General features: G+C 37.2%; 1 protein-coding gene across 5 annotated transcripts in view; it reads left to right on the top strand.

Moving 5' to 3' along the window:
* LOC306856851 (septin-9-like) overlaps positions 1-13,946 on the top strand; it is a 79,002-nt gene that overhangs the window by 23,516 nt on the left and 41,540 nt on the right. For all 5 annotated transcript variants that reach the window (XM_079396355.1, XM_079396352.1, XM_079396356.1 and 2 more), the window contains one exon: positions 7,188-7,868. In XM_079396355.1, coding sequence (XP_079252481.1) covers positions 7,307-7,868 — 562 coding nt within the window. In that variant the 5' untranslated portion in view covers positions 7,188-7,306. The remainder of the gene's footprint in view (positions 1-7,187; positions 7,869-13,946) is intronic.

Genomic DNA, 13,946 nt, shown 5'->3' with positions numbered 1-13,946 from the left:
ATTAAGATCATAACTTCTGAAATACATAACTGTACTTTTGAAGTGCGAACATACTGATATACTCCCTGGAAACATGTGCTATGTGCATGTGTTATGTTGAGCAGTCACATGCCCGTGAAGTTTATGGCCATCTGTAACGGAAAGGATATTAAAAGTTCTCATTTATGAAACTTTATGAATGTCCTCAAGCTTATCATAATAAGCCTGACCAGTTAACCCTTGCTAAGCTGTATTACATGTGATGTGTGATAGTTATGAGTGTTGGTTTAACTCTGAGACTAGTTAAGACTGGTTATGATGCACTTACTATCTAAAAAATATTGAAAATCATTTCAAGTAGATGTGTGGATGTGTATGGGAGGGGTGACAGTCTGGTAGGGGAGTTAAAATAGAGAAATGAAAAGTTCATAAAAAGAGAGATAAAAGAGAGTTGCATGAGAAAGAGAGGTTACTGATAACAGTTGGGTCACAACTATTTTCATACCATTTTTCCCAGTCTTGTGATTATTTTTTTGCCTTTCTTATAAATAGCCTTGAAAAGAGATCTGTAATCATTTGGGTTGAATTAACTAGTCAACCTATAGACTAGTTGATTATAGTCGGAAAATACAGTTTTGGTATCTGGCATTAGCTGGTCTAGTAGACCAGCTAAAGCCAGATACCAAAACTGTATAAAAGCTTTACTGTCTTAAAGAAACAAAATCACCCAAAAAATGAAAATTCTGTCATAATTTGCTCACCCTCATGTCATTCCAAACCTGCCTGACTAACTTTTGTTCTGTGGAACCTAAAAGAAGATATTTTGAGAAATGTTGATAACCAAACAGTTCTGATGTCCATTTACTTGTATTGAATGGACAGTAAAAACACTGAAACATTTATCAAAACACCTTTCTATGTTTCATAGAACACATAGAACAGGTCAAACAGGTTTACAACAACGTAAGGGTGAGTAATTAAAATGGTCACTCCACCCCAAAATGAAGATTTTGTCATTAATCACTTACCCCCATGTTGTTCCAAACCCGTAAATGCTTTGGTCGTCTTCGAAACACAATTTGAAAACCGTGAGGCTTGTGACTATGTCCCATTGACTGCCAAGTAAATAACACTGTCAAGGCCCAGAAAAGTATGAAATACTCGCCAGAATAGTCCATTTGCCATCAGTGGTTCAACCGCAACGTTATGAAGTGACGAGAATACTTTTTGTGAGCAAAGAAAAAAAATAACTACTTTATTCAACAATTCGTCTCCTCTGTGTCAGCGTAGTGCCATTTTGGAGAATATCCGCTGGACGCAAACTCCGTATGCTCGTCAATGGGACAGTAACAAGCCCCCTGGTTTTCATCCAAAATATCTTAAATTGTGTTCCGAAGACGAACAAAGCTTTTACGGGTTTGGAACGACATGGGGGTAAGTGATTAATGACACAATTTTCATTTTAGGGTGGAGTATCCATTTAATGTCAGGATTTTCATATTTGGGTAAGATGGTATGCCCAGCTGGTAGCTGATTTGTTGCTGCTATTCCAGTTTAGACCATCTACCTTATTTCAATATACAGCTGCTAACCTGGGGTGTGTTCCCCAAAAGCAACTAGGGTCAAAGTTCCATCATTACAAACAGAGTTCAGTGGAACTTGTGACCATAGTTAGCTAACGGTGCTTTTGGGAAACAAACCCCTAAACTGTATTTTCTAACTCGGTAATCAACTAGTTGCGCCTCAAATACTGTATGCCCTACTGTAGCTACGTATCCATAGTTTTGCACTATTACTCATAACCTGAAATTACACACAATTCAAAACAAAGTGAACCCGGAGCATCGTGCTATAAGCAAACTGCCCTGAAGCTAATCTGTGGGACATGACTGTTTTGCACTGTGATGAATTTGACAGTAGATATACACACATTTGTTTCTCACCTGCATTGCCTCTGCTAACACAGCATTGGACTTGCCTCCACTGCGTATTGAGGTAAACCTCTATTTGTAGTTTAGTTCTGGACACTAATTGATGAGAAGTCATGTGTGTGTATGAGCATATGGTTGTGTGAGAGCAAATGCATCTGTGTGAGTTTGTATGCACATGTTTACTCAAAGCTGCAGCTGTGTGTACTGTGGGAGAGAGAGAGAGAGGGCTCTTATGCGTTTTCGTGCGGCCCATTTCCCACCACAGCCTGAGGCTGCGCCACACAGCTTCCTAACTCTTGCAGATCAGCAAGGCCAAACATATCATTACAGCAGAATCATACTCTCTGTTTGTATCCTGTTGTTTTTGCTGGTACATACCTCAAACACCTCTGATTCTTCTGGCTGGGCAGATGTGACTGTGATAATTACGACAGATTGCTCTTGTCTGAGATTATAGTTGAACTGTTATAATCATTTCTGAACCAAATAGCTATCAAACTACCCACTTTTATTTTAGTTAGTGGAGCTTGGTCAGGGAAGCATCACTATCACAATTGCTCATACTTTGGTTTGCCACTCAAGACACAAACACAATATTAAAATGGACAAAATATCCCATAGATTTACACTGAGAGGACTAGAATAGCAACGACTGAGACTACCTTGCAACAACCCAGAACAGAGCCAATGCATCAGAAATCTAACACTTTTCTACTATATAGGCTAGTATGTGAAAAATAGTATGTGAATAGTATGTCTGTATTCATAGTATTGGAAAACAGTATGACCTACTACTTACAGAGACATTTTTATATATGCATTTGATGAACACACCATGGGGAGAATTAATAAATGGCAGTGAGGCAACAGATCTGATGCCGTAGGTCATATGACCATATCAACATGGTGGATGTAGTACATCCAAATTTCATTCTCACTATCCATAGTCATAGTACACAGAATGTACTTTTTTTAACATTTTTGAAGTAAGTTCAAATTCAAACGTCATACCTACTCAAACAGCATGCAATTTGCATAGCAATGAGGCAAACATCACTTAGAACTCAAGTTTTGTCCCAAATGACGTACTATACATAAAATATGCACCCTACTATCAAGTGTAGGATTTTTAGATTATTTTGTCATCCAGCATCTGAGTCTGACAACCCATCCCCTTTAGTCGTGTTTTTTTTTTTGATGAATGCATCATCTCAGTATTTGTGAAGTGCACTTCTTGTTTGAATTTTTAGGGCAAGCACATTTCTCACACTATTCATACTACAAAATGGCACAGAATGGTGCACAAGTACACAATGCTACTTAAAGGTTTAGTTCACCCAAAAATGAAAATTCTGTCATTAATTACTCACCCTCATGTTGTTCCCATAAGACCTTCATTCATCTTCGGAACACAAATTAAGATATTTTTGATGAAATCTGAGAGCTCTCTGACCCTCCATAGACAGCAACGCAACTACCATGTTCAAGGCCCAGAAAGGCAGTAAGGGCATTGTTAAAATAGTCCATGTGACACCAGTGGTTCAACCGTGATTTTATGAAGCTACGAGAATACTTTTTGTGTGCAAAGAAAACAAACATAATGACTTTATTCATAAATTTTCCCTTCCGTCTCAGTCAAATGTAGTTAATTTATATAGGCCTTTTCTTAAATTTATTTCATTTCAGTGCAGTTTGTGATCTAGATCTTTTAGATAATATCGTTTTTGAAACCACGGGCAGACAGAGGTTTGAAGCTCTCATCAAATGTGTTTAGCCAGCTCACCCTGTCAGAAATACACATGCACCATACTGAAATGAAGATTCTTATGTAAGAGGTCATTTGCTTGTTTTGGCTGTAGTGCACTGTATGGTTTTTATACTGTACTTTATAGAGTCCAAAAGCACAGAGTGATTGGACTACACAGTAAAATCTGCCTGTAATCATTGACTTCCTGTCTGTGAATGAAAAGGTTGTTTGAGGACAAATGCCGAGAGATTAATCCTGTTGTATATCAAACTGTTGTATTATGATTCATCCGTATATGCCTCTATATAACATACAGTGCCAATTATTGCCTGGACTAAAGGAACAAGACAGACAATGTCTCTTCCTGTTTAACACATATTCACAATCATTTTCCGTTGAGCCATAATCCTGCCCAAGGGACTTTGTGTGTGTGTGTGAACTGCTACTAAAGTTTTGTTGATTATGTTTGCTCTAATCAGAGATTGCATAATGCACAGTTATTCAGTGCATGCAGGATTCCTTTTTAATCCAGCCACACTTTGAAATGACAGGAAATGATATCATCAGGGCACAGCTTAAAAGAAAGCCCCCTCTGAAGATGACTCATGAGAAAAATGGTGATTCTCTCCTCTGGCTCGTGAGAAAAAGCAAAGCAGTTCAAAATAAATGTATGTTCTGAACTTGAATTGAGAGTATCACATATCCAATCATAACACCAGTGGTGTAAGGGGAAAAAAACCCATCACTCAACCACTCAAAAATAAAACCAATGCCCGGCAGGCCTCTTTTCCTTAATCAAATGCAAGGGTACTATAAAACAGGACCACTGGCTTCCATCCTTTCCTGCTGAACGGAGGTCAGTTTTCCTGTGTGTTGGAAGAAAATGGATCCATATGTGCTGTGTTATGATAAGCGTGTCACTGAATAGCATGACGTAAAACGCAGAGGTACATAATGGACACCTGCCCTGCTGAAAGATCTGAATTCATACCTGCTCTTAAATGAATAGTTCACCTATATTAACAGATATTTTGAAGCATCTGTCCATAAATGATAGTCAGCAGGGTCCAAAACAATATTGGTCCCCCTTGTACAGAATAATAATAATAATAACAATAAAACCTTCCAAACACAGAGATGTTTTTCAAATTATCTTTTTTGTGTGTGTGTTATATTTTTGGGTGAACTATCCATTTTTTAATGATATCCCCATGTTTTAGTGTGTTTGTTTACATACTGTTATAGTATTTATTCATATTTTCAGTTTTCATTTTAATTATAGCTAATGTTTTAGTATTTTTGTCTTTTTAAAAAATATTTCTATTCAGTATTAATTTATTTTATTTTAGTATCTCATTTATCTTTTTCAAGCTTAATTTTAAGTATTTCTTTATATTGGTTTTATTTCAGATTTAATTCAATACATGAAGTTTTCATGAGCATAAGAATAGAAATAGCCACCTTTAGTCTAGGATCTACAGGGATAGACTCTTAATTTTCCTATTTTGTCCCAGAGCTGGATGCATATCTGATTGCAGCAATCGTTTTATTTCTCATGAATAAAGCTGCCAATAGAACTTCAAACACTGATCCTCTCCCACACTGAACTAAGATCCAGCTGTTAATTGGATGCCTTGAAGTTTGTATGACAAAAAGGCATGATTTGCAAAGGCCCTTTGCATCCATCCAGCATTTATTGGCTCCACAAAAAGAAAATTTTCTAAAATATGATTTCAGAGTTTTTTCAGGGAGATGCCAACAAAAGGTTCCAGTAAGTAGATTGTACTGTTTATTTTGCTAATGTGCCATGGGCACCTATGCCAAATCTTACAAGGCCAAACTGCTGTTTCAGTCATGAAATAGTCACGGAGCTTCAAAACCATGTGCTAAAATAAGCCACTTGGAAAATACTTAACTTACACACGTCCAATATTTTGCCAGCACCAGCTTAAAAATGATGGGATGTTGTTAACAAACAGCAATACCAAGGGGCCATGCCTTTCTACAAGAGAGAGAGAGGGATATGTGGTTTAATGTTTGGACAGACAAACTGGATGGAACAGCAACCACCTGCTCAGAACTTAAAGGCATAGTGCTGCTGTTGGCCATTAATATGACTGCTGTGTCTGTGCATGACTCAAGTGTCTAGAAATTTCCCGGGGATTAGTGCAGACAAATGGCCTGAGTGACCAGGCATGCCATTGTGTGTCTCTTTCTGTCAAGCGCCACATTGCAGTTAATTGAAAAATCGAATCTTAAGGCTGTCCAGCTCCAGTTTCAGAAACTCATCAATGTTTGCACTGTGGGTGAAAACTTTTTTTTTTTTTTTTTGGTCTTGATGCAATGCCAGCAATCTCTCACTGTACTAGGGTCAGAAATGAACAAGGGCTCAAGGCAAAAATGCTGAAATTTACAAAATGCCCCTGATGCATCATATGTAGTGGCAAAAACAGATAGATAGATAGATAGATAGATAGATAGATAGATAGATAGATAGATAGATAGATAGATAGATAGATAGATAGATAGATAGATAGATAGATAGATAGATAGATAGATAGATAGATAGATAGGGGTGATTTATCTGTTTCCTAACAATTTGCCCATTTAGCCTTCTATGAATCTGACAATTAATAAAATGCTATTTACAAATCTGTTTCGTATGTGTGTTGCGCTGTCATAAGTTACCTAAATGTAACTTACTTCAATCAGTCAAATAGGTTCAGTTATCTCTTTCAGCTCCTTCTTTGTTCACTTCAACACGTTAGAAAGAGCGCGTTCTCTGTTTGATGAGACAGCAAACGAATTAAAATCCACCATCACTGCGAGTCAGCCATGTTCAAAAGAGACAGTTCGGGTTTAATGACTCGGCTCCAGCTCGGACCGATTCAATAATGAACCAATTCAGCCGATTCGACTCAAATGAACGAACCGGACGCGTCTAAAACCCATTGCGCTCGAGTCAGGTGAAGGCGGTGTTCATTCAGGCGTGAGCTCTCAAGCTGCAGCTATGTTTATAAAACATTTAAAGCGCGTGAAATCAGGTATTTAAAAAAAAATATAAAACCAAAAATTGTTCTGACTTCAAACAGACAACTACTCTTTATGCTTAGGCCTGCTTTATATCCCCACCGGCGCAAAAGACACTTTAGTAACGTCTTTATGTTACAGAGAGGCCATGCGAACGATATTAACATTTTTTAACCCGGTAGAAAAAGTTAAACATCTTCAAAGTTTCTGTACCAGTGCATTCAGGGAAACACATTCTGTTGATTCTATCAGTCTGCCTTATTTTATTTGTATAAAGGCTTATATTTGTTTAATTATTTAACTCCTATTGTTCTTAGATGGCCTAATTTTGGAAATAATTTTCTGTTATAAAATTGATTTGTTTTAGGTTTAGTTAGCAAATTCTAACTAAACTAAATTCTTTATAGTTATGTTTAAGTACTAATTAATTATCCATTTTTAGAAGTTTGTCTGTTTAAAGCTTTGAAAGTTGCCTGATTTTTATTTATATTTGTTTACAGCACTTAAGAGGTCATTTGAAGTGGAAGAGGACATATCCACAAACCCATCCCCTCTTTCCCGAAGAACAACCAATCCTCTGCGCTCCACCACTTCTTCTGCGAGCAGCCGTTTCCACGACATGAGATCGCTCAACTCCGAGTCCACCTCCAGGCACACTTCAGATTCCTCGTCCAACCAGCGCTCTCCAAAGTCCAGTCTGAGGCGCGTGGAGTTATTGGGGGGCCGCGTCCCAGAGACTGTGTCGCGCAGGACAGAGATCTCCATCGACATCTCCTCCAAGCAAGTGGACAGCTCACCCAGTCCCGGTATCGCCCGCTTCGGCTTAAAGAGACCTGAGGTCTCGCTCCAGAGTAAAGCCACAGATGGGCCTCTTCACAGAAGGGTTGAGGGTAACCACAGCAGACCCCAGGAACCTCCAACACCCCCTAGGAGAGCTGACCCACCAGTATCTGCGTCCCGGATCCCTGACCTGTCCCAGAGGCGAGCAGAGCCTCCCAGCCCTCTTGAGATCTCAGCTCTGACTAGACGGCCTGAGATGCACACTAACAGACAGCTGGACACACCATCTCCTGCAAAGGAGACAGAGAACAGCTTCACCTCCGCAGCCAGCATCACTCCTACCTTCAATGAATACAAAACCCCTCCATCAGTACATGAAGCCCCCCTAAGGCCTCTAGAGAGTAAGTCACATGTGCTTTTTCATTGCTAAATTGCCGTCTGGCTAGATGCCTGCATGATCTGGATCTGATATTTACACTGTGACGTGTTTTATATTCAATAGGGTTTATAAACCTGAGAAAAAGTGTGACCATTTTCACCAATTTTTCTATTTTTTTTATACAGTTTTTCATTACAAATTATGTTATCACCATAGCAATTTGAGTAAAAAAAAAAGTGCATTTTCAGCACTGCTTTCTATAGGTCATCTGTACATTTAAAACAAAGGAGTTCACACGATTTTGCTCTTAATATTTTCTTATTAATTTTGCATCAAAATGTTAATTTGGACAATTTTCAAAAATCATAAAACCTCTTTATTTCCAGATAGGGGTGTGTGATATTGACAAAAAAAAAATTATATCATCTTTGACTTTTTTTTTGGGAGGGGGGGATTTTATCGATAACTATAATTAGGCAGCATTTCGCCAAGTGTGTTTTTGTACTGGTATCCTAGCTGGTGTAGGCCTCGACAGCTTGTCATATTCTGTTCAGTTCAAAGTTGTGACAGAAATTTATATTTTTCAAAAACCGTTTATCTCTGAAGCTTGTTTTATGAGATTGTGCTGGTTTTTATCTTGTGTGAGAACTCTTTTGTAGAGATTTTTAACAGGGTTAAGCCAGATACAGTTTTAGAGTTTTTAGCGAAAATAAATTTTAAAAACCTAATATAATTCTGCTATAAATTTTTCTCGACATAAAAATAGCCACAGAAGCTGGAATGGCGTTATATTTGCCCCCTTACGTTGATTTTACCTTAATAGGGGCATCGACTTTGTAAGCTGGTAATTTTTTTCTAACCTTATAAAATAACCTTAACACAGACTGTTTGGTAACGCTCAGTTTTTTTATGTTATTTTTAAAGTTTGAAAGAAATACTCTTCGAATACTGAAATATGAAATAATATATAAATGATATATATGATTATTTTGAAATAAACTTGTAGGTGGCGGCAAGTCCCTGTCTTATCGAGTCAGTCATTGAATCATTTGTTGTTTGTTTTAATTTTGCTTGGAGATGCATAATGGTTCTGCTCTGGCTTTGTTTGGAATTATTTTTGGTGGCATTCTAATATGCTAAATCAGACAGTGAAAGCATAAACTAAAACTTTTTCATAAATGAGTGACATAACCTTTGAAACCCACTTTATACACAGTCATTTCTTTTGAAATCGAGGTTTGCAGAAGCTTTGTGTTTTGAGAAGCAGGGGCCCATGAGAACGTCTTCTTCCTAACTAAGCACACTTCAGGTTGAGTAGTGATCAAATCACACAGAATCCAGCACATGGTAATGAGAAAAACAGAACATCCTCATAGGGAAGAATGTTGGAGCTGTATCATTGAGTGAGATCAACAGATCTGATGCATTGTTTTAGCACTCGATCAACACTGAGATTATCAGGATTCCTCTTAGGCAGTAATAAAAATATGAAAAGTGCCCATATAACCCCATCTACTGTCTCTCCACTCAGATAGACAGAGTGTCAGGCTGTTTTTGTGATAAAAGTTGCTGTTTTAAGGTTGAATGTAGACTAAGCAATGGCTATTCTTGCACTCGTACTGAAAAGGCCTGTTTTTTTTGGGACAGTATTAGTTCTGAGTGCAACACTGGCTCAGAAACAATATTCCACAGTCATGACTAAAACTGTGCATTGAGCCAATTAGCTTTCTACATTACTCTCAAGATTATAAGGTTCACCCAAAATGAAATCTGTCATTTACTCACCTTCATGCTATTCCAAACTCATAAGACGTTTATTCATCTTTGAAACAGTGGCTTAATCCAAGTCTACTCCTAATCACTTCACATAGTGGATATATTTAATTTATACTTATTTATTCACACATAAACTTTCATAATTGGAAGCTCATCCTCAAAACTCACTGGTTCATGCATCAAGCAAGCACGGCTGACCTTTTGTTTTTAATATGTCAATATTTTGGTTGCATGGCCTTTAAATAAAGGAACAAATCTCTGTTGTGTTTCGAAGACAAATGAAAGTCAAAGATTTGGAATGACATGTGAATCAATGATGACAGATTTAATTTTTGGGTGAACTGTACCTTCACCCAGTACAAAGACTTGCTGTTTCTGGAGCTTATGTTTTCTATGTGTGATCAAGCGCTTCCATTACTAAGCATCTGTTTCTTATTGGTGTTATTGGTCCAAGGTGTCCCCCATCAGATTCCACATTTGCATATGAAAGATAAATAAATCTCTGATGGCTTTTCTCTCCCCTCTGGCACAAGCCTTACGAGTGAGAGCCTTACAGCCTAGCTAAGGGGCTTGTTGGTTTGCGACACGTGTGTTCAGCTGGTGAGTGTGTCTGTCCAGATCTGGAGTTCATAAAATGTGCTGCATAAAAATAGACACCGTTTAAATTTCAGCTTTTACACAGTATACAGAAGACAGCGTGGCAAACTGTGTTGAGAACATGAATGTTTTATCTGTCATCTGATGTGTTTGCCTAGAAATGTTTAATTCACTGCATTGAAAAGAAAAAAATGTGCATGCTTTAGACACAACGTTTTTCTCTATTTTCAGTTTTTGTGAGTGTCGTTGTCCTCCTTTGGCCCTAAAGGATTTTTACTTTTCTTGAGTATGAAATAAGACAGAAACTCTAAGAAATGGAAAACCTTTTCAGGATGTGATCCAGGAAGCCTGCGGCACATTTGGGTTTAATTACTGTTCCTGCACAAGCCCCAGTGTGGATGCAGCGAGCAGAGCCCTGCTAACAAAGCCCAGATAAGGAGAAGCAGAGAGAGATAAAGCACTAAGTGCCAGGCAGAACAAAGTCTCTGTAAAGTGTCTAGATGAGGGGGAAAAAAGAGTGAAAATGAACTGACCTCTGAGTAGGGCTTTTTTTACTTGACACTAGAAAAAAAAACTCCAGTACTACTAATTTAAAGCATGTGTTGCAGTTCAGGAAGTGTGATGTGAATTGTATAACATAATGCATTGATGCATGAGATTCATTTAAAAAAAAAAAAAATTGAAGGTTGAAATTTGAAATCACAGAAATTTGAAATTGTTCTTTAATTTACCTTTAATACGTGTGTATTCATCAAAGATGCACAAAAGTATTTAAAAGGGATAGAACGATTTTTGTTTCAAATAAATAGTTTAATTTCATTCCATCAGTTGTCTATGATTGTGTGTTGTCTTGATTTAGTAGGTTGTACACTAATACATCTGATATTACAATTGTTAATCCAGGTCACACTCTTCATGAGTTTGGAAAAAAGGCTTTAATGTTTCTTTTGATATGTGACCTTTAACAGATGGTGAAGAATGCTTACTCACTAGTTTGTGGTTTATGTCTGTGTTACTCATGAAGAGCATTTATTGGTTTAATGGTGATTGCTTGGTTGTGACCTGTAGGCATGAGAGGGGGTTGAGCTTTCACAATAAACTGAAGAGAATGACACATTCACCAGGTGACCGTTCGTCTGTTTCTGCCATCCTGCTGTATAAATTCCCCCTGTGAATGTTTGTGGGAAAATTCCTTCAGATTCAGATCACCCCAAAAGGAAAGAGTTCTAACACAAAAGCTTTATTTGTCATTGAAAGTTTCATCTTTAACCATTTTGATTGCATGTGCAATGATTAATTTTCCCCCAAATGTTCCCATCTTAAAGTGGATCATCTTTCTTAAAAGTGTGTCTAATAGAAACAATTTCATCTGTAGTGAATAATCTGCCGTGGGAATAGTGCACTGTGAGGTCAGTTTATTCTATAACTTAAAGTGAGGTTATTGGACGTGTCTTTTTTTTCTCTGTTTTTATAGCATGCGTGTTTTTCAGAGAGTTTTCATGTATTAGTCAGAAATAGCATGCCTTTTTGACTAGTCATTGAGAATTTGGTTGGAAGGCCTCCACTGAAGTCACTGTGTGTGAATTTTTCCTTCTCCCTCAACCCTGAGGCTAATGGAAAGTTATATCCCTGTAGGGACTGACTCTTGTCATGCCGGTTTTCTCTTAAATGAGGTGTGACCTCTGATTAGACCCCAGCCAGCTGGACAGACCTCTTGCATTTGTTCTGCTGATACAGGGCCATCAGCAAGCATTTGCAAATTGGATTTGCATATTGCGGGAGATGTTGCGGCATTAGAATTATTGTTTATGGTGTAGATTTAGGCTGTCTGGATCTTGCACTTTTATTTCCAGGAGAATCACTGAGCACTGAGTCTGTTAATTTCATGTGTGTGTGTTTTTGTAACTATCTGCATCTTTTAGCACTGTGGATTTGGACTTTTTTTCATACTCTGAATAGTTTTGGCCACTAAAAATGCCCAACTGTAATTTTTGGCATTTTTCTAAAATTACATTAACTTCTCCAGCAAATTACATAATAAAATTATGTATTGCACATGTTGTGGAAATGGCATTTAAAAAAAACAAAAAAACATTTTGTTAGCTAAATAATAAAATAAAACAAATTAAACATACTTAAAAAATGCACCCTTTTTAGATAATCTGACACAATTACATCTATATTGAAAATGATGCAAATACAAAAATATCCCAAAAAAGACTAACATTAACACTGAATTTTGTCCGAAAAAATTATCTTATGTTTAAGATTACATATCATATCAAACATGGTCTTCATTGACAGCAGAGGTGGGTTGAGTACTCAAAAACTGTACTCAAGTAAAAGTAAAAGTACTTGTAGAAATATTTACTCAAGTAAAAGTAATAGTCTGAATAGTTACTTGAGTAAGAGTAAAAAAGTATCGGATAAAAAAAACTACTCAAGTAGTTAGTTACTAGTTACTTTGGATCATATAGGTACTGAATATAGTCTATTTTTATTTAGATATATAGATTACATTTATGTAATGTGTATGTGCATACACACACACACACACTGAGGGTAACGCAATTTCAATTCTCTGTATGTATGTGCTGTACATGTGGAAGAATTGACAATAAAGCAGACTTGACTTGACACACACACACACACACTGCCGTTCAAATATATATATATATATATATATATATATATATATATATATATATCTTAATGTAATTTATTTCAGTGATGCAAATCAGAATTTTCATCAGCCTTTACCCCAGTCTTCAGAGTCACATAATCCTTCAGAAATCATGTTGATTTATTATCAGTGCTGCTCTTTTTAGCTTTCTATTCATCAAAGAATACTGAACAAAATGTCACAGGTTCCAAAAAATATTAAGCAGCAAAACTGTTTCCAACACTGGTAATAAATCAATATACTATAATGATTTCTGAAGGATCATATGACTCCGAAAACTGGAGTAACAGCTGATGAAAATTCTGATTTGCATCACTGAATTAAATTATATTTTAAAGTAAATTAATTATGTATTATCCTATAACCTCTGACACTGAAACCTCTGAAAACGCCTCACATGACAGCTCTGAACATAACGAAACAAATGCATATTGACGGATCTTCTGTTCTGCAAAATGTAAACAAATGTAGCCTATATTTTTGCAAGCGTAAATATTGTAAAAATATGAATATTAATTGTGTCTAGAACAGGCCGCGCGCCGCTGCGCAGAGCTAACGCGGGTTCCGCGGGTGTTCATTTCATACTCTGTGACAGCTTATTTAATGTATAAATTATACATTGTATTTAATGTAAGGTACATGTACAACAAACTGGTGATGTCATAGTGGTATCGTGGCCTATACCTGTGGAACAGTAGACAGCACACGCGGTGTTCATCTAATAAAAGATCTTCATGTAGCTCTAGCAAACAAGCCTTTGCAGATTTGCTTTCAACTGACTGTAGATCCAGAGCCACATCTTCAGCGCTCTTGATGTTCTTAAACTCTCTGTTATCTGAGTGAGAAGAACCGCTTCAGAGACTCAGCGCATGCGGCAGGGAACTGAACGAATCATTCAAACTGATTCACGAACCGATTCACTGGTTTGCCAACTGGTTTGATAAAGCCTTTAAACAGAATCGACTCAAAAGAATGAATCATTCGCTAATGGGCATCGTTCATTGCCCAGAGAAAAGTAGACTGCGCGTTTGGAATAAACCGAAG

Source organism: Barbus barbus, assembly GCF_936440315.1.
Source record: "Barbus barbus genome assembly, chromosome: 3".
In the NCBI taxonomy this organism is placed as follows: Eukaryota; Metazoa; Chordata; class Actinopteri; order Cypriniformes; family Cyprinidae; genus Barbus; species Barbus barbus.
Note: the sequence above shows the minus strand (reverse complement) of the source record. Positions and strands in the feature narration are given on the sequence as shown.